A 20576-nucleotide genomic window follows, 5' to 3' on the forward strand; every position below is an offset into this window, starting at 1 on the left:
AACCCAGGCAGGCTGGATCTAGAAGCTGTACTTTTAAATCACTATACACACTGCTTCTCTCAGAAAACTTAACAGACTTCTACAACCATCTTTTAAAACTGTGTCTTCCATAGTAGATGTATCTGTGTTTAGAGTTTACTGCATGAGTCAAACTTGTACCTGTTTCTGAACTGTTGGCCTTCCATATTTAGCTTAATTTTTTAATTGCTTACATTGCTGCCTTTGGATTTTATTATTATAAAAGTATATATCATTTTTATGTTTATAATTTTTTGTAATTTCTTAGGTACACTTCATGTCGGTGATGAAATTCGAGAAATCAATGGCATCAGTGTGGCTAACCAAACAGTGGAACAGCTGCAAAAAATGCTTGTGAGTACATAAGTTTCTTTTTCTTTGTCTAAGGTCGACTTTCAGTTTGTTAACTTTCTTTTTAAGGCGCAAATAAAAGGTATTCTTTTGCAATCAGAGTATCACTGATACCACCATGTGTGTGGACTTGAACTTACACAACATTCATAAAAACTGACAACTAGGAAAATGTTTACATGCCACAGAGTTTGGAAAAGTTTTGCCCATCTTTAGCAGTGTGGGCTTTACCACTCTCCTTTCATCCTTTATCTGCTGTCTTTTTTATCCAGCAGATGTTTAATGAAAACCTTTCCAGCTGTGCATAGCTGTGAACTAGTTTCTCACTGACCTCAACTCTGCTGACATCAGCAGTGTCAGAAACCTCTTTCCCCTCAGCTGAGTCATAGCCAGCTGTATTGGGTTTCTCTACACCAGAGAGGGGAGGAAAGTTATAGTAGACCAGGCCATTTCTGACCATACATATCCATAATCTATGTTCAGATTCACTTTGGATTTTAAAAAGCGAGTAGGGGAGGTGGGCAGAATGACAGGCCCTGGTGAGCAGAGGGAAATGTTTTGGGCCTCTGGTCCCAGACCTTCTCCCCACCACAACGTAGCTGTGTTATGAATATCTAGTAAGTGTGAAATAAGGATATAGATTCACTACAGTCAAGAAAAAAACAAGGTCAAATTATGACATAAAAAGCAAATTATATGGAGTATACCATCATAATGTAGCCTACCAAATATAATGTTGATGTATTTACTTGTTCTGTTAGCCAGTTCAGTCTCATTCACTTTTGAAAGGCGTGTCACGCAGAGTTTTTGTATTCATGTCTAAGAAGCGGTAACTGTCAGAGGTCTGTTAAACCACCACCGCATGACCGAGGCAGTCAGCCTTGACTCTGCAGGGCTTCTCCTGGGAACAACTTGACCGTTACTGTGAGCAGTCCCTGCTTGACAACGCGGTTTTGTTTTAGGCCCAGGTGCCCTCAGCTGGCTTACATTTAATTGTCCTCACACGTTTTGAGTGGTTTCTTACATGTTTTTTGTGCAACATTTATCTGTTAAGAAAGCTGTCTTTTTCTTCCTCCAGCGGGAAATGCGGGGGAGTATCACCTTCAAGATCGTGCCAAGTTACCGCACTCAGTCATCCTCCTGTGAGGTAATAGCTCTAACGAAACACACTGTCTCCTCTGGGTTCTTAACTAACTGTCTGCTCATGGCTGAATGTTTTGGCTTTCTGGGAAATTGTTTCTGCCTGTGCTGTTGATCACTGCACACCAATTTTACAACAAAGATAACGGAACAGAGTAGGTCCCATCCACCTACTCAGCCCTACTTCCATGGGGACCTCCCCAGCGCTTTAACTTTCTGCAGGCCAGAATCGAAGTAAAATATAGAGAAGCAACAAATAATGACATAAGCCTTAATAAAGAACAAGTAGAGTCTCTGAGGGAAAAAAAATTAAAGATCATAATTGCAATAATATTTCCAGGAAGTATATTCACTTCCCCTTGTGAAGAAATCGCATAGATAGTTCTTCTTTCCAAGAATCTAAGACATGATCTATCTCTGGCAAGATAAAGTTGTTTGAATAACTGTGACAGGTCTCTAGACGGAGGTGAAGTCCGTGAGGAATTGATAACTGACGTTATCAGAGGAATATAGGCTTTTTCAACTTCTTGTGAAATTGTTTAAACTTAGAATGTTATGTGATTCATAAACAAGTTTTCTAGAGTACAACCCCAAAGTTTCTTTCTTACAAAAGGCTTATCCTGCCCTGGCCGGTTTGGCTCAGCAGTTAGAGCGTTGGCCTCCGGTCCGGAGAGACCCAGGTTCGGTTCCCGCTAAGGGCACGTACCTCGGTTGCAGTTTGTCCCCGGCCCTGGTTGGGTCGCGCGGGTGGCAGCCACTCGATGTGTCCCTTCACATCGATGTTTCTCTCTCTCTCTCCCTCCCACTCTATCTGAACAAAATATTGAAAAACGTTCTCGGGTGAGGATTTAAAAAAAAAGGCTTATCCTATAGAAATTGTCCCTTTTTCAACCTATGCTATTTAGTTTTATGTTGGTTATTCATTGAGATTCAAAAATCTATTCTTTTTATATTTGGAAATACAAACCGGCATAATGGCACCATCCTTTAGTCATTGCACATTCAGCTGGAGTATTATTTTTTAAGCCAATTCTTTCATGTGCATCTCTCAAGTATTGTACATCAATATGAAGCACACATTTCCTACACTTAATTTTTAAGACTGACAGGTAACTTATTGGAACTCATCTAGAAAATTGAATTTGTACATAGGAGAAGTTGAAGGAGAAATTATAATGCTTCTTCCATTCTCTAGCAATGCTATAAATTTCACAAGACAAATCAGAGGCTTCCTGTGTTTCTCTAAACCTACTGAAGATATGCATAAGAATTTGTAGTTTTGTCGCCCTGGCCAGTTTGGCTCAGCGGTTAGAGCGTCAGCCTGCGGTCCAGAGAGACCCGGGTTCGGTTCCCGCTAAGGGCACGTACTTTGGTTGCAGTTTGTCCCCGGCCTTGGTTGGTCGTGCGGGTGGCAGCCACTTGATGTGTCCCTTCACGTCAATGTTTCTCTCTCTCTCTCCCTTCCTCTCCCTCCCTCCCACTCTATCTGTACAAAAAAATGGAAAAAATATCCTCGGGTGAGGATTAAAAAAAAAAAAAAAAGAATTTGTAGTTTTGTCAAGTATATTTTTAGAGAGCCATGACAGTTGGGGTTTCTGTTTATATCAGGTCTTGAGCTCCTCTCGGTGGCTTTTTATGGAACTTCAATTAATACTGTGTTTTAAAAGAAAATGCAGAACTATTACTGCTCCAGGATTTGTAGTTTTGAAATTTATTTCCTAGAACACAAGCCTTGCTTGGAAAGAGAGAATGTCACACATATATTTTATGTATAAAGTATTTTAATATTTTAAAGTCACTGATGATCCTCAGACCATTTCTCATCATTGAAGAAATTTAGTAAATATGATTGATTTTTGTCTTTTTTTTTTTTTTGGCCTAATGAACCAGAAGATACTGTTAGTTGTTAATATAACATAAGTTTCTCTTGTGTTTTTTAAGTGGCCAAACTAGTTTTGGGTGAGACCAGTATTATACATGCAAATTCTACACTCTTGAGTAAGAAGAGCCCCCCTCTTACCTTCTTTTACCTCTGAATAGTAAGAAAAATGATAGTCCCCTCCCAGCCCCACTCCCAACCTGTTTGACCTCCTTTGCTCTGGCAGAATTCAAGCCTGTGGTTGGACTTTTCCCAGCTGGGGCAGTATTTCCCAAGGGAAGGCTCTCTGGCCACCTGCATCAGCATCCCCCTGGCCCTTGGTAAAGGAGCCCCTCACCCTGACCCTACTGACTGGAGTCTGTGCAGGTGGTACCTAGAGATCAGTCTGCTCACAAAAGTTTGAGAAGGCTCCTCTAAGGGATCCCATTATTTAAAAGGCTAATGAGGTCCAGAAGTTTTCTCTAAATCTTCTAGGCCATAGGCAGGGTAACGTGTCTTTTGAACAGGCATGTATATTTCAAAGGTTTCAAAGAACTATACTAAACCAAAATCTTGTAAACACTTACTTTTCTTCCTCTCCTTGGTCTTACCATTAAAATAGATTTGGACAAGAAGGGAATAGAACCTAGAAAGGAGTTTGTGTCCTAAAGTATAGAAAGTGCGCCCTGGCCAGTTTGGCTCAGCGGTTAGAGCGTCGGCCTGTGGTCCGGAGAGACCCGGGTTTGGTTCCCGCTAGGGGCACGTACTTCGGTTGCAGTTTGTCCCCGGCCCTGGTTGGTCGTGTGGGTGGCAGCCGCTCGATGTGTCCCTTCACGTCGATGTTTCTCTCTCTCTCTCCTTCCTCTCTCTCCCTCCCACTCTATCTGTACAAAAAAAATATCCTCGGGTGAGGATTAAAAAAAAAAAAAAAAAAGAAAGTGCAGTTGAGGATTTAGGGTTGTGGCTCCGGAGAATCTTTGCCAGAAGTGTAATATTTTCAGAGGCTCAAGATTATCGTTTTAATAAGTCTACTAAAATTATCTAAAGAATAAAGCTTTCTTCTCTGGAGTATATCTTTTTTATTCTGATTTGTGATATTTGTCCTAGAAAGATCCCAAGGTAATTACAAGAGAAGCCGATTTGTTTTTGTTTTTGTTTTTGTTTTGGTTAGTTTCCCTTCAAATGAAGTCATTCAGTAATTTTTGACAGTGAGGTACCTAAAAATTACTAAATACATTTTAAACCTAATTTTTAATAAAAAAAATTAGACATGGAATCTTCAATACAATAATTTTATAGTAATATTTGTCATTGTACAGCACTAGATAGGATTTAAATATGGAGTCACTCTTCTGGGTCTCATTTAAGAAAAAAAAAAGGTTAGAGAATGTTGGAGACAGGAAAGAAATGGTTAATGAATGACATCGTCATCACTTACAGTATGTGAATCTTTAAACTGCAAAGTTTTTTTCTTACTTCTGTGAAATCATGCAAGTAAGTCAGTATGGCACCTTTGCAGCCAAAACCTCAAAGGAAATGGTTGTGAGATTGTGGTTGTAACTGTTGATGTGAATATCTCTGTTTCTGTGCTGGTGTTCTGTGTTAATGAACCTTGTGTCTTATTTCAGAGAGATTCCCCCTCCACTTCCAGACAGTCCCCAGCTAATGGTCATAGCAGCACTAACAATTCTGTTTCGGTAAGAACTCTAGCTTCACACGGCAAAGTGTGACAATTTTGTTGGTGCCACCTGCCATGAGTGTTCTAGTTCCGTGTTCAGTGGAAATATTGTCCTTCTGCCGATATACGAGGCTACTACAGCTACAATGCAGTTTACTCCTGGAAAACCTTTTTTAACATTTTCTTCTCAATAAAAATCCCTTCTATTAGGTAAATTTGAAGAAATGTAGTTCAAGACTGCTTTGGTCATTCTCAAAATATTTCTGTGTCACCCCGCTAGTATTTGTGCCTTTGCTCAAACTTATGCAAAGGATATAAATGGAAATTTGTTGAAATTTCTGAATATTTTTTTAACTCGAGAAGGAGAAAGAAATGTACAGATCTTGCAACATAGGCATTTGGGTCTTCTTGGGCTTTGTAGTTGTCTATTCTGAGTGATATCAGCAACGTGTTTTAGTTTCCGCTATCTAAGTTTACGAATTGGTGTGCCCTCTGTTTTTGTGGTACGTGCACATATTTTTGTGAATTATAAACCTTGCCTGGATATGAAAAGCAAAAGGAACTGGCTTCAAACTGCACTCAAGCCACGCTGTTATCACATCTTTAACACAAAGTACTTTATATTTTGACTTGAACTTGGAATTTTTTTTTTCAGAACTATCCATTTTGAAATATAACAAGAACTTTTTAGTTTAATTTAAACAAATGGAAGCACATATAGGTGCAAGTATGCGATATTTTGGGATAACTAAATCTTCTCCAAGTTGCTGATATTGCTGTTAAAATTATTGAGAGTTCTGATAATGCAGCAGTATCGCATTTTTCTGATTATTAATTTGCCCTTTAAGAATATATCAACTTTTTTATCAGGTAAAATGTTAAATAATGTAGAAACCATCTCAAATGGAATGATATCAGTAAGTGAAATTATGGAAGAAAAATTTCCTATGACTGTTATTTTCAACTTCAAATAGGCTATAAAGGAATTCATTATAACAGTTAACATTTAATATTTTTAAGATGGTGAAAATCCATATAGCCATCAAATTTTTCAAAATCTAAATGGTTACAGTGACTAAGTTGAAAAGGACAACAGCTCTTTTTGGTTAGGGTTTTTTTGTTTGTGTTTTTTTTTTTTTTAATAGGGCTGTTTCACTCGCAGTGGCTTTTGTGTTGAAGATGCTGAGTTGTTTCTTAAGAACACATTTTCTCTCTGCTTAAACTTACCTGCTTTCTTCAGCTTGCTGCTAAATGGCCTGGGTCTGATTTTTTTTTTTTTTTAATAATTCAACATTTCTGAGAAATGGAATAATGTATATTATCTCTTTACAACTTAAATCTAGCTAATTTTTTTTAACCATATTGTAACAGAACACACAAATTACCTTGTACTCTTGAAAAGTAAATGAAAATTTTTCTCCTGGGTTGGCTTTATTCTACAGGACTTGCCATCAACTACCCAACCAAAAGGACGACAGGTGAATAGATATCCTCTATAGAAACTTCTCTAAACTGAGCTGCTAATAGCCAATCCTTTATTAACCCTTTCCATCCCATAATGTCTGCATTTTGGACCATAACATTTGAGCATTGAGAGCTTGTACCATTTCATTTTAACACATTAAACATGACTAATTCTCTATAAAGATTTTCCCCCTCACATCCTTGTAGCTATGATGGTTATTGTAATTTCAACCTGATAATTGTGTCAATAATTAAGAATTCAGCCTTTGTGGGGGGTCTTACAGGCCTGGCTTTGGCTGGGGTGGAAAAAAAAAATTTAAAGGTTACAAAATTCTTCGAGTTCTAAGAATAACTAAAATATACATGCTGATGAACATTCTTAAGCAATAATTTTCTGAAATTTGAAGGCTTTTTCCTAATTTGCATTTGCGTGTATATTTCTAAAAGCCATTTGCAGTGAAATATAAGGACATAAATATCCTGGCTTCACATCTTCATATGCCTCTGTTAGTCCAACATGAAATGTTACGTGCTGCCTAACACTGGCAAGTAACTTTCAATGTGCCAGCTCCTTCAAAGTATGGATTTTAGGTGCACGTGTACAGACTTGTTGATTTTATAGGCTGAATTTCTGAAAAGAAACTTAAACAGAATAATTAAACAATAGTTGCAAAGCCTTCAGGTTGGTTTTACAGTGACTTAAACATCAATCTTCAAATTTAATTTCAAGAGATAGAATTTTTATGGGCTTTTTCTTGAAATGTGGTATTAAAAAATAATCAGATTTAAGCTTAAGATTGGCATAAATTAGCACCTGGTAGAATTCACCCACAGTTTAGCATTAAGACTGAGTAAGTGATGCAGCATTTTATACATAGCACCTTATTTTAAAGCATTTAGAAATCCAGTAATTCATAAAATGCTGCCATATGATAACCCCTCATATGCTAGTCAGTTTCCTTTTATAATACTTAGTAATCACATTTACATATCATAAAACTCTAAGCTTTGAACTCTGCTGATTTGCAAAGCTAGGATTCACTTTCATTTTTCTTCTCTAAGGGGAGTAAAATACAAATAGAAAGCCTAAATCCTTTTATAAAAATAAAGGTATTTTTAAATGCTTTTATAAAGTGTTTAAATTGTATTTGTCTATCAGCAGTGTGTAGACACACTGCCAGTTGGCATGTAGGCATTTTACAGCAAGACACCAACACAGTGTTCTTGCTAGTTTTGTTCCATGTGCTGCTTTAGTTAAAACCTACCATGAATGCTCGCGTTCATGGCTTAAAGGCTGCTACATGATCATGGCAGCTTATTCATAACATCAACTAAACAAACATAAGCAGATCTTAAAATGGTAAGCATACGCCTCTATAACTATAGGCTGATTCTGTTATAGTAAAAGCTGAAATTAAGTCTTTCGTTTTAATCAACAAGTATCTTAAGTGTTCACTCCAAATAAAAACAGCAAAGATTTAAACCTGTACACATCCAAAATAATATTGTTTCTAGTTATAGCCGTGTTTTGTGTGTGTGTGTTGTATTTCCATGCATCACTTTTGTTTTCACCATCTAATGTCCTGTTTGTACTGTAACTGTCGGTATGTGCCTATTAGGTTAGCACTGTTTTCTTTCACATCACCATGGCATCCCTTCTTACAAACTCTTGTTTTATAGATCTATGTAAGAGCACAATTTGAATATGATCCCGCCAAGGATGACCTCATCCCCTGCAAGGAAGCTGGCATTCGATTCAGAGTTGGTGACATTATCCAGATTATTAGTAAGGATGATCACAACTGGTGGCAGGGTAAACTGGAAAACTCCAAAAATGGAACTGCAGGTCTCATTCCTTCTCCTGAACTTCAGGAATGGTATGTTTTACTTGTTTTGTTTTATAATAAAAATGAAACCCTGCCCAGCATCCATTTTTCAACTTTATATTCTTGTTTTGTAATATAAAACCTGTTTAATCTATTCCTTGCTCTACTAGCCAAACAAAATTCAAGGTAGTCATCCAAGATTCTCAATCCTCAGCACCTGGCGAGCCCCTACTTGCACAGTCAGGTGTTTGTTTTACAGAGCAGGAGAAGGTCTAGAGCGAAGTTGAGTGACTAGCCTCAGGTGTCTGTCACATTGTGGTCTCTTAGCAGAGCCCTGCATTCCTATATGCTGTTTCTATCCTGTTAGAATTGCTTTTTTTTTTTTTATCTTCACCTGAGGACATTTTCCCATTTTTTTGTTCAGGTAGAGTGGGAGGGAGAGAGAGGAACAGAGAGAGAGAGAGAAACATCGACGTGAAAGGGACACATCGAGTGGCTGCCACCAGCACGACCAACCAGGGCCGGGGACAAACTGCAACCGAGGTACGTGCCCTTAGCGGGAACCGAACCCGGGTCTCTCAGGACCGCAGGTGGACACTCTAACCGCTGAGCCAAACAGGCCAGGGCAGAATTGCATTTTTTTAATGTCCCTCTCCTTGCCCCTGCTCTCACCACCGCTATTCCATTCCACCACCAGCAAAAAAACTCAAATGCCCTGATTCAGTGTCACTCAGGGTATTTGAAGATAAAATGTGTTTCACTGTTAGAAGAAAAAGGTGGTCAGATGCTTTGTTCCTTACCTTGCCAGGTCTTTAAATGTATGTCTGTTAGACAGTTTGAGCTTTGAAAGCAGGTTAAAGTCAGACAGTTTTTAGACACTAGTTTTAACTGAGAGGAGTCACAGATTACTGTGTATCTTGGTAAAATCTATTTCTGCTGTTATTGTTACAGTTTGCTTAGTTGAACTTTTTTTTTTTTTTAAATGTTGATGGTTTTACCTCTTTGTTGGTCCTTTGACAACCTATCAGAAATCCAGTGCAGCCCTGGCCGGTTTGGCTCAGCGGTTAGAGCGTCGGCCTGCGGTCCAGAGAGACCCGGGTTCAGTTCCCGCTGAGGGCATGTACCTCGGTTGCGGTTTGTCCCGGCCCTGGTTGGTCGTGTGGGTGGCAGCCACTCGATGTGTCCCTTTCACGTCGATGTTTCTCTCTCTCTCTTCCTCTCTCTCCCTCCCACTCTATCTGAACAAAAAATGGGAAAATGTTCTCGGGTGAGGATTAAAAAAAGAAAGAAATCCAGTGCAAAAACGATAACTTTATGTCTGAGTTTTGTTTCCTGTGACAAGAAATAACCATTAGGCATTATACCAGTCCTCCCATAATACTTGAACCTAGAGAAAAAGAGATGAAAGGCATTGAGCTCATAGATATTTATAACCCCCTTTTCACGCATCTTTCTCACTAATTAAAGGGATTTCTGTTAATCACTTTCATTTGATTGCCTCTTTCAGTTATCCCATGTTTCCCAAAAATATTCTTAAATTTAGAGTGTTAGAGCTGGTAAGAACTTCAGATACCATCATTTTACATGAGGATTTGTAGGTGGAGGAAGTAACAGCCTTCCACTTGGGATTGTCCTCCAGTTCGATCTTCAGGAAACAGTTTAAGCATTAGCGGGAGGAGTCCTTTTGATGATGATGACGTTATTATGTTATTACTGATATATATTACTACTGATATTTGTGTTTTAGAAAATGTATTCTTGAATATTACCATATATTATGAGCATTTACTGAAAACAGTTATGTAGATCCCAGACCTCTTCTGCCTAGTCAGATCATTTGTAGAAATCATGCTTCATCGATACCGAAAACTCCAAATCCTCCGGAGCAATCCTGAGCAATTGCAGTGGAAAAAGCAAGTTTGCTTCCTATTTCCTATAATGGCGAACTAGGTTATTGGAATCAATTTTGCTGAATAAAAAGAAAAGTGCTGCCGAAAATGTGCTTTTGAAAATCATCTTAAAAGCATTGAGTAGCTGAAAAGGTGTTGGAGAACTCAGCGACCAATTTTTCTATGAAAGCCATTAATTGGAGCAATAAAAATTAAAGTACCAAATTGGCCCATTTTGCCAGGAAGGCATTTCTGTCGCTGAAAACCTCTCTGCCAGAGGACCAAGGTTAAGACTCCAGACCCGTACCAGCAGGGGAGTCTGTTGGGAGACCTTTCCACATTGTTAGCCCTGCAAAGGGCTATGCCCCAGGTTAAGAGCGAGCCGGTAAGCATGCCCTTACTGCCCTTCAGCACTAGTTCACCGGAGAGAAGGCTGCTTTGTCACTGTGCAAAGCAAGAGATAACAGTAAAAGGAGAACAAAAAGTGGGGCCACTGGTCCACCTTGAATGGATTTACACCCAGGGACACGAAGCCTGGGACAGCCAGGAAAACTCTAGTCATGCGCTTGATTTGAGGTTTCCCCTTTGTGAATAGTTCCAAATATCTATTAGAAACAAAAACATAGTCTCACAAGAACACTTTTATCTTAGGCCTCATGTTAGAGCTCCTCCTAATCCCCCACATATACTTTATCCAAGGCAGTGGCCAACAACTCAAAATAACCAGGCATACAGAGAGAGTCCCACCTAAAATGACAGTAGAAACAAACCCAAATTCGCTTCACATAGTTGGAATTAGGAGACAAAGATTTTTAAACAACTGTGCTTTTTAGAAGGTTTTAAAAATCAATAATAAGCTTGAAAAAATATCTTCGGAGAATAGGAAAATTTTTAATGGCATAGCACATTTGAAAAAGAACCCAAAGGAACTTCCAAGAAAAAATGTAGCAACAAAACTCAGTGGCCACACACCTATTAAAATGGCTTAAATTTTTTAAAGTTTTCATCAACAAGTAAATGGATAAATAAATTATATATCCAGACAATGGGATGCTATTAAGCTGTTAAAATGAATGAAATATTCATACACAAAACAATATGGATAAAACTCAGTCATTATGCTGAATTTTCAGGCAAAAAAAGAGAACGAACTATATGATCCCATTTACATGAAATTGCACAAAATGCAAAACTAATCTATAGCCACCCTGTGGTGTGGATCAGTGCACCAACAGGTCGCCAGTTCGATTCCCATTCAGGACACTTGCCCAGGTTGTGGACCCGATCCCCAGTGTGGGGCATGCAGGAGGCGGCCAATCGATGTTCTCTCTCATCGATGTTTCTTTCTCTCCCTCTCACTTCCTCCTTCTCTAAAATCAATAAAGAAAAAAAATTTTTTAGTATGTTGCTATCAGCTGACATTTTTCACATCCTATAGATGAGAACTCCTCTTTTTTTTTTTTTAACCCAAATGCTTACTTTATTTATCCTTGTTAAATTTCATCTTGCTTGACAAGGCTCATCATTCTGTTTCTTTGCTATGAGTCCCTGAGTCTGTCGTCCCTACCCTTGCCTTACCAATACATGTTAAACTTGTTTGAAATTTCTCTCCAGGTTGACCTAAATCCTGTTTCCCTCCACTTACTGAGCTAAAAAAAATAACATTCATTTCCTAAGTGGCTGGTAAAAATTCCATTTTATTCCTCTGTCACTACACTGCATATGGCCACACCATAAATTTTTACTGGGAACTTTTTGTTTTTATTTTTTAAACATAAAAGCATTTATTATAAGATACTCTGCGTACTATAACATAAACTTCACATGGTCAGGATTTTGTTTCTTTTAACCTCCTCAGTTCTGTTTATGTTTCCAAAGATTCTATGCCTCACAGAAGCTGTAGTTATGACTAACAGCATATACTGACTTTTACTGGAAGAATTCCTAAAGCAAAGGCTTTATCAGCCACCTCTGTATTCCACCCGGGTAATATATGGAGATTGACTTTGATGCTGTTGCTGAGAGTTCACGGTATTCCCCAACAAATGTCTTTCTCCTAACCTAAAATAAAGAAAGAAAGAAAAACTGCCCGGCTGGTGTGGCTCGGTGGATTGAGCATCATCCCATGGACTGAGAGGTCCCAGTTCGATTCCTGGTCAGGGCACATGCCCAGGTTGTGGGCTTGATCCCCAGTACAGGGCGTGCAAGAGGCAGCCTATTGATGTTTCTTTCTCATCGATGTTTTTATCTCTCTCTCTCCTTTTCTCTCTCCCTAAAAAATCGATAAAAACATTTTTAAAAAAGAAATAAAAATAAAACGGTCAATGAACAAGAGAGAGTAAGAGACATGAAGAATATTCTATTCAAGAAAACAGAAGAGGCCCTGGCCAGTGTGACTCAGTTGGTGGGTCATCATTCCGTGCACCCAAAGGTTCCAAATTCGATTCTAGGTCAGGGCACATGCCCAGGTTTCAGGCTCAATTCCCAGTGTGGTGCATGCAGGAGGCAGCCAATCAATGTTTCTCTCTCACATCGATGGTTCTGTCTTCTCCCTTCCTCTCGCTCTCTCTGAAAATCAATAAACTATTTTTTTTTTAAGAAAACAGAAGAGAGCCCTGGCCAGTTTGGCTCAGCGGTTAGAGCGTCGGCCTGCGGTCCGGAGAGACCTGGGTTCGGTTCCCGCTAAGGGCACGTACTTCGGTTGCAGTTTGTCCCCGGCCCTGGCTGGTCGTGCGGGTGGCAGCCACTCGATGTGTCCCTTCACGTCGATGTTTCTCTCTCTCTCTCCCTCCCACTCTATCTGTACAAAAAATGTCCTCGGATGAGGATTAAAAAAAAAAAAAAAGAAAACAGAAGAGAACACTCATCTCATGATGCCAGCATCCCCTGATACTAAAATTCAATAAAGGCAATTTAAGTAAAGAAAACTACAGACCAGTGTTCCTCATGAACATAGATGTAAAAATTCTCAGCAAAATATTAGCAAATTAAATCAATAAGTATTTTAAAGGATAATATATTTTGATCCAATGGAATTTGTACTGGGAATGCATGGCTGATTCAACATTTGAAAACTAGTCAACCCGCCCTGGCCGGCGGACTGTGGACCAGAGAATCCTGGGTTCAGTTTCTGCTAAGGCCATGTACCTCGGTTGCAGTTTGTCCCCGGCCCTGGTTGGGTCGTGCGGGTGGCAGCCACTCGATGTGCCCCTTTCACGTTGATGTTTCTCTCTCTCTCTCTTTCCCTCTCTATCCCTCCCACTCTATCTGAACAAATAATGGAAAAATGTCCCCGGGTGAGGATTAAAAAAAAAAAGAAAGAAAGAAAACTAGTCAACCCAACCCTCCATATTAATGGGCTAAAGAAGAAAATCCACCTGATTATATCAATAGATACAGAAAAAACATTTGATAAAATTCAACACCCACTCACAATTAAAACTCTCACACACTGTCAATTAAAGGGACCTTCTTTAACCTTCCACAATAAACCTACAGCAAACATTGGAAAGGAAAAAAAATATTGCAGTTGATGTGATTCTGTGTGTAGAAATCCAAAGGAGTTTATAGATAAACAATTAGACCTAATATGACAATATTAACAAGATGACTGGTATAAAATCAACATACAGAAATCAATTATATGCCTATTCACCAGCAACAAACAGAAAACAAAAAAATTTAACATACCATACATAGCACCACCTGCAAAACCATAATATTATAAAGCATTCTTGCAAAAAATATAGAACTTAAATTTGATCAGGCCTCTTGATCTAATTACCTATTTGCAGGAAATGCAAAAGACAGAGGGATTTACTGAAGACACCACAGAGATGAAATCAGGAAAATCTAGACTTGGAAACTACAGGACAAACACCCAGTTTCTGCAACAAATAAATTGCAAGAAGAAAAAGAAGAGAGGGAGGGAGACGGAACCTGTAGATTTAAAGGAAATTTAAAACTGTTTAAGGAGGAAATAATACCAACTTATATTTGTTTCAAAATAATCTGGGGTGGGTAGGTTGTAAATAAAACAAAATAATCCATGAGTTAATAAGTGTTGAAGCTGGATTTTAGGTATTTGGGGTTCATTACAGTATTCTCTACTTTTGTGTATGTTTGAAATTTTCAATATTACACCATTTTTTAAATACCATTTATAAAACCCTTCTTTTAAATGAACAGCCTAGCCCTGGCCGGTTTGGCTCAGCGGTTAGAGCGTCCGCCTGTGGTCCGGAGAGACCCGGGTTCAGTTCCCGCTAACGGCATGTACCTCGATTGCAGTTTGTCCCCGGCCCTGATTGGTCGTGCGGGTGGCAGCCACTCGATGTGTCCCTTCACGTCGATGTTTCCCTCTCTCTCTCTTCCTCTCTCTCCCTCCCACTCTGTCTGTACAAAAAATGGAAAAATGTCCTCGAATGAGGATAAAAAATAAAAAAATAAAATAAATAAATAAACAGCCTAGGAACAAAACTAGCAAAGATGTTCAAGACATTTACAGGGTCAATTATAAAATGTATTGAGACATTAAAGAAGACCCAAATAAGTGGAGAGACATACTGTATTCAAGGACTGGAAGACTCAATATTGTAAACATGTCTATTCCTCACTGAGGGAATCATAGATTCAGTGCAATCCCAACCAAAATCCCAACTATTTTGAAATTGATAGGCTAATTATAAAGTTCTCATGGATATGCACAGACTCAGGAATAGCCAAGATGCTCTCACAGAAGAATAAGGAGGGAGGTCTTACTCCACCTGATACCAAAACTTATAAATCTGTAGAGATTAAGTTACTAAGGTATGGGAATAGAGATGCTCAAATAGACCAATTAAAGAGAACACCAAAATACTCTCATATATAAATAATCACTAGCGAGGAATGAATAGACTTTTCTATAAGTAATGCTGGGATAATTGGGTATCCATGGTGGGGGGTGGACAAGAAAGACAATCAACCCTAACTTCACACCATACACAAAAATCAGTCCCAATGTATTAAAAACCAAAATGTGAGACAAAACTATAAACCCTTGAGAAGGTAATATTGGAGTAAAACTTCAGGGACAAAGATCTTTTTAACAAGATATCAAAAATACTTCCCATAAAAGAAAAGATTGCTAAATTTGACTAAGTTAAAATTAATAAGTTATATTTATCAAAGGATACCATAAAAAAAAAAAGGATAAAAAAAGCAAGCCACCTAGTGGAAGAAAATATCTGCAACATGTATAACTAACAAAGGTGTAATATCCAGGCCACATAAATTCCTGCAAAGCAAAAAGACAAACTGGATTGGAAAGACTTGAACAGGCACTTTACAAAAGAGGAAAGCCAGTGGTCAATAAACATGAGAAGATGCTCAGTCTCATTAATAATCAGTGAAATGCATACTTAAAACACAACATTATGTCCTCACCAGTTTTGCTCAGTGGTTAGAGGGTTAGAGCATCGGCCCGGACCAGAGAGACCCAGGTTCGGTTCCTGCTAAGGGCACGTACCTCAGTTGTGGTTTGTCCCCGGCCCTGGTTGGGGTCGTGTGGGTGGCGGCTAGTCAATGTGTCTCTCTCACATCAATGTGTCTCTCTCTCTTCCTCCCTCTCTCCCTCCCGCTCTATCTGAAGATAAATGGGGGGGAAATGTCCTCGGGTGAGGATTAAAAAAACAAAAATCACTGTTACTCCATTACTCGCCCACCATGATGGCTAAAATTAAAGACTGATAATACCAAGTATTGTCAAGAAAGTGGAACAATAGGAACTCTCATACAACTGCTGGTGGGAGTGTTAATCAGTACAACCTCATTGGAAAATAACTTGTTTTCAGTAGCATTGTATGGCATCCTGATAGGATTTTGCATTCTCCTTATATGTGGCTCGCTCAGGGACCCCTAGTTGGTCCACAAGCAAAATAAGGAATTAAAACCTTCTATGGGAATATCACACAAGTATTTGCTTAGAAATCAACTTTTAAACATTTGTGTATATGTTACTAATGGTGAATATTATAATCATGCAGAACAAAATTATAGTTTTCTACTTATAATTCTAACTGGATTTAATCATAGCATTTTTTTTTCTATCTTAGACTAGGATCGCTGTGTAGTAATAATACCATTTATTAAGCATCTACTGTGTTTGCCACTGTGCTGGGGACATTGTTGGCATTTTTTGTTCTAATCCATCCAAAAAGCTCTAAGAGGTTAAGGAACTTGCCAATAGACTGTACCGGCTAAGAGGATGGGGCAAATCACTTAACCCTGCATCTGTAAAGTGGTGATACAATTTTATGTGTTTAAAAAGATTAAATGACTTGCCCTGACTGGTTTGGCTCAGCGGTTAGAGTGTCGGCCTGTGGTCCAGAGAAACCCGGGTTCGATTCCCGCTAAGGACACGTACCTCGGTTGCAGTTTGTCCCCGGCCCTGGTTGGTCGTGCGGTTGGCGGCCACTCGATGTGTCCCTTTCACGTCGATGTTTTTCTCTCTCTCTCTTCCTCTCTCTCCCTCCTACTCTCTCTGAACAATGAATGGAAAAATGTCCTCGGGTGAGGATAAAAAATAAAAAAAAAGATTAAATGACTTAATACTTGTAAATGTCCCAGAAACGCACCTAACACTGAGTCGATAAAAGCTAATGATAGTCAAACCAGATCTGTGTCAACTCAAAATCCCATGCTCTTCCCACTGTATGTCATGACCATATGTTTAGGCTTCTCGTCTGTGTTATCCGTTAGTATATGCTCAAGGAAGACTATGTCGTTTTAGTTTAAGCCTGTGTTTTTACAACATTTCTAGGAAATTGTCGTGAAAGCCACAGAACAAGCTTTATCTGAATGACTTGAAAAAGTTGTGAGGAGTATGTTCATGCAGGTTCATGTAAATTCTTCAAATCAGTGATTTTTCTCTTCTATCGATATAAAACTGTACATTTGTGTTTTTCTCTGTCTTTCTTTGTGTGCTAGGCGAGTAGCTTGCATTGCCATGGAGAAGACCAAACAGGAGCAGCAGGCCAGCTGTACTTGGTTTGGCAAGAAAAAGAAGCAGTACAAAGACAAATACTTGGCAAAGCACAATGCAGGTAGGGAAAAGTACGACTGTTACTGAGGCCAGTTACACACCTCAGAGATCGAAATAGATGTCACACCTCAATTCAGTCTTCAGAGTTCTCTATCCAAAAAGTCTCTAGGAGCTCTTCCTCAGCTTGCAAACACTTTAAGAAACCCCTTCCTTCGATTGTTATGTTGGTTGTTTGCCAGGTATTTTACAGAGCTGTACTTTACAGGAAGATAATGCTGCTTGGAAATAGTATTTATTCTCTGGAACAAAAAGAACCCAGTATATTAAGTCCTCCCCTGAGAAATGAGAACTTGAGAGTTTGCTCAGTCACCAGGGTCCTTGCCTCCTTGCTGAGATTGGTCTTGAGCAAATACCCTTGCTTCTGGGTCCTCTCTGGCCCTTGGACTTGGCCCTAGGACACATTACAAAGGGCAAATGGTATAAATGGTTTTGTGATTGGTTTGAATGAGCACAAATGACATTGGATACTAATTTGGTTTAGTTGGTTTCTGTGACTAGTCGTCTTCTCTCGCGGTGTTTCCTTGGCTCCTAAAAGACCAAGAGCATCATCTTGGCCTTCCCTTCATGGTATGTTTGCCTATATGGAAGCTTGCGTATACTTATAACAAAGTACTCACTTGTTTGCCAAAAACTGAAATAAGCCCTGGCCGGTTTGGCTCAGCGGTTAGAGCGTTGGCCTGCGGACCAGAGTCCCGGGTTCGGTTCCTGCTAGGGGCACGTACCAAAAAAAAAAGAAAAAGAAAAGAAAAAAAACTGAAATAAATACCAAAAAAGCATAATCTGTCATTGTGGTAGAATTCCCAGAAGAATCAACAGGATGTAACTTAAGTTAAAGAAAATACATGGTGATATACAGAGTGGGATTTACTTATTTTCCATAACTTCTTAATATGACTCCTTTTATAAGAAACTTTTTGTGAAGAATTGCAAGTCCCAACATTGATATTCAATCAGTTCCCAAGGTTTCAGAAATAATGCCAAAAATCAGATACGTGGCAAAAAAAAAAAAAAAAATCGAGTGAATAGAATCATGCATACCCAATTGACAATATAATGTTTCTGACAAATAAGAAGTGCATTTCTCACCCTGGCCGGTTTGTCTCAGTGGTTAAAGCATGGGCCCTTAGACCAAAGGGTCACAGGTTTGATGATCGGACAAGGGCATGTACCTGGGTTGCCAGTTTGATCCCCAGCCCAGGTCAGGGTCATGGGGGAGGCAACCAATCGATGTATCTCTCTCACATGGATATTTCTCTCTCTCTTCCCTTTCTCTCCCTTCCACTCGCTCTAAAAATCAATGGGAAAATATTCTTGGGTGAGGATTAACAAAAAAAAAGAGAAAAGAACTGCCCTGGCTGGTTTTGCTCAGTGGTTAGAGTGTCCGCCCAAGGACCAGAGAGTCATGGGTTCAATTCCAGTCAAGGGCACGTACCTCGGTTGCAGTTTGGTCTCCAGCCCTGATCGGGGTCATGTGGGAGGCAACCAGTCTATGTGTCTCTCTCACATCAATATTTCTCTCTCTCCCTCCCTCCCTACCTCCCTCTCTATCTAAAGACAAATGGAAAAATATCCTCGGGTGAGGATTAAAAAAAAAAAATAAGTGCATTTCTCTCTGTAGAATGTTGTAATATTTGTTATTAGCATTCATTAGGAAAAATTATTTAGAAACTCTGAATGGTTCATTTCTTATTCAGAGAATAAAAGTAAACATTTTGAAATACTGTGTAATGTGGAATAAATGTGAGTGACCACATTTTATTTCCAATAAATTGTATCATTTCTGATTACGGACCACTACAGAACATTAGTCTGATAGTGGCTTTTTTTGTTTTATAAAAGGAAGAAACATTTAAAGTAGATTAGTTAAACATGATTTAGCAACTATTCATCGTCAGTGCTCAAGTAGTACAATTTGAACAAATTCACTGTAGTATCAGCAGAATGTCATTTAACACAATATGTCAGTGGTTATTGCCAAGGCTTAATAGTCATGTTTATTTCCATCAACTTCTTCTAACAAGATGTGTCAATATAGAGAGAGATATATACAGACACAGCCGTCCCTCGCCACTTCATGCTTCGACTTGCGTGGCTTCACTCTATCGTGGTTTTTTCAAATATATTCATTAAAAAGTTGATCAAGACAGTGAAAATGATACAGCGCGTGCTTGGTTTTCTGAGTCAATTATACACCCCTGTATTACAATTAAAATTAAAATTACTGTACGTATGGACTGTAGGCCTATGTATCCGAGCACCCTAGGAATCCTGAAACGCCAGGTGCAACCATTAGGGTCTGGAACAGATTAACCACAATAAACGAGGGACAACTGTGTGTGTATATATATATATACACACACATATATATATATCCATATATCCTTGTGTAATTTTTACAATAATTTTGAATGACATAGATGATAGATGGCATTAAAATTAATTTAAACCTAGAAAAGCAAAGAAATAGTTGATTAAGGCTGTCTATTCATCATTGGCTTTATATTATACTAATACAGAGCTCATAGAAAGGAGTATTCAAATTGCCAGTATTCTTTAATTCAGCTTTGAGGGAAAATACAAAGCCAATTGATTGAAAAACTAGAACCTCTAAATTTTAACAAAGAGTCCATTGAGTCGTTCACTTTAGAATTTTGCCTTTTTTCCATGCTTTTAAAATGTTTTTATTGATTTCAAAGAGAAGAAGGGAGAGGGAGAGAGAGATAGAAACATCAATGAGAAACATTGGTCAACTGCCTCCTGCATGCCCCCTACTGGGAATTGAGCCCGAAACCTTGGCATGTGCCCTGACCGGAAATTGAACTGGCAGCCTCCTGATGCATGGGATGATGCTCAACCAACTGAGCCACAACCTTTATCCATGCATTGACACCCTGGGGCATCACTGATCTTCCATGGTTCCTGTTGTCCTGATGCACCATAGGTGATGCTCAGTGATCCTGCAGACACACCCATAAGCTTAATAAGTAAGCAACCTAAGATAGGACCAGGAGCTAGTACATTTGCGTAACTGCAACTTTTGAAAATCACTTGGCTCCTGTGCGCCTCAAAACAGAGGAATCTTGAATCACATTAGTCAGTCAAGGATATCTTTCCTAATTCTAAAATTCAATGAATCTCAGATTCTTTCATCACTGGGCCTGACAAATGGGTATCATTTAATGAAGTCAAGTACTCTCATTCACTGTCCCTTATGTCGGGCTTGAGCTCTGGTAAACATCGCCTATCAAGTTTGAAGGCTATCACCCTTGAT

General features: G+C 39.0%; 1 protein-coding gene across 7 annotated transcripts in view; it reads left to right on the top strand.

Moving 5' to 3' along the window:
- The window catches only part of CASK (calcium/calmodulin dependent serine protein kinase), a 440186-nt gene that overhangs the window by 396429 nt on the left and 23181 nt on the right, over positions 1 to 20576 (top strand). For 4 of the 7 annotated variants that reach the window (XM_036270436.1, XM_036270433.1, XM_036270434.1 and 1 more), the window contains exons 16-21: positions 287 to 372; positions 1448 to 1516; positions 4996 to 5064; positions 6488 to 6523; positions 8190 to 8386; positions 17191 to 17306. In XM_036270436.1, coding sequence (XP_036126329.1) covers positions 287 to 372; positions 1448 to 1516; positions 4996 to 5064; positions 6488 to 6523; positions 8190 to 8386; positions 17191 to 17306 — 573 coding nt within the window. The remainder of the gene's footprint in view (positions 1 to 286; positions 373 to 1447; positions 1517 to 4995; positions 5065 to 6487; positions 6524 to 8189; positions 8387 to 17190; positions 17307 to 20576) is intronic. The other 3 variants (XM_036270439.1, XM_036270438.1, XM_036270440.1) reach the window with 1 other exon arrangement.

Source organism: Molossus molossus, unplaced genomic scaffold, assembly GCF_014108415.1.
Source record: "Molossus molossus isolate mMolMol1 unplaced genomic scaffold, mMolMol1.p scaffold_m16_p_2, whole genome shotgun sequence".
Lineage (NCBI taxonomy): Eukaryota > Metazoa > Chordata > Mammalia > Chiroptera > Molossidae > Molossus > Molossus molossus.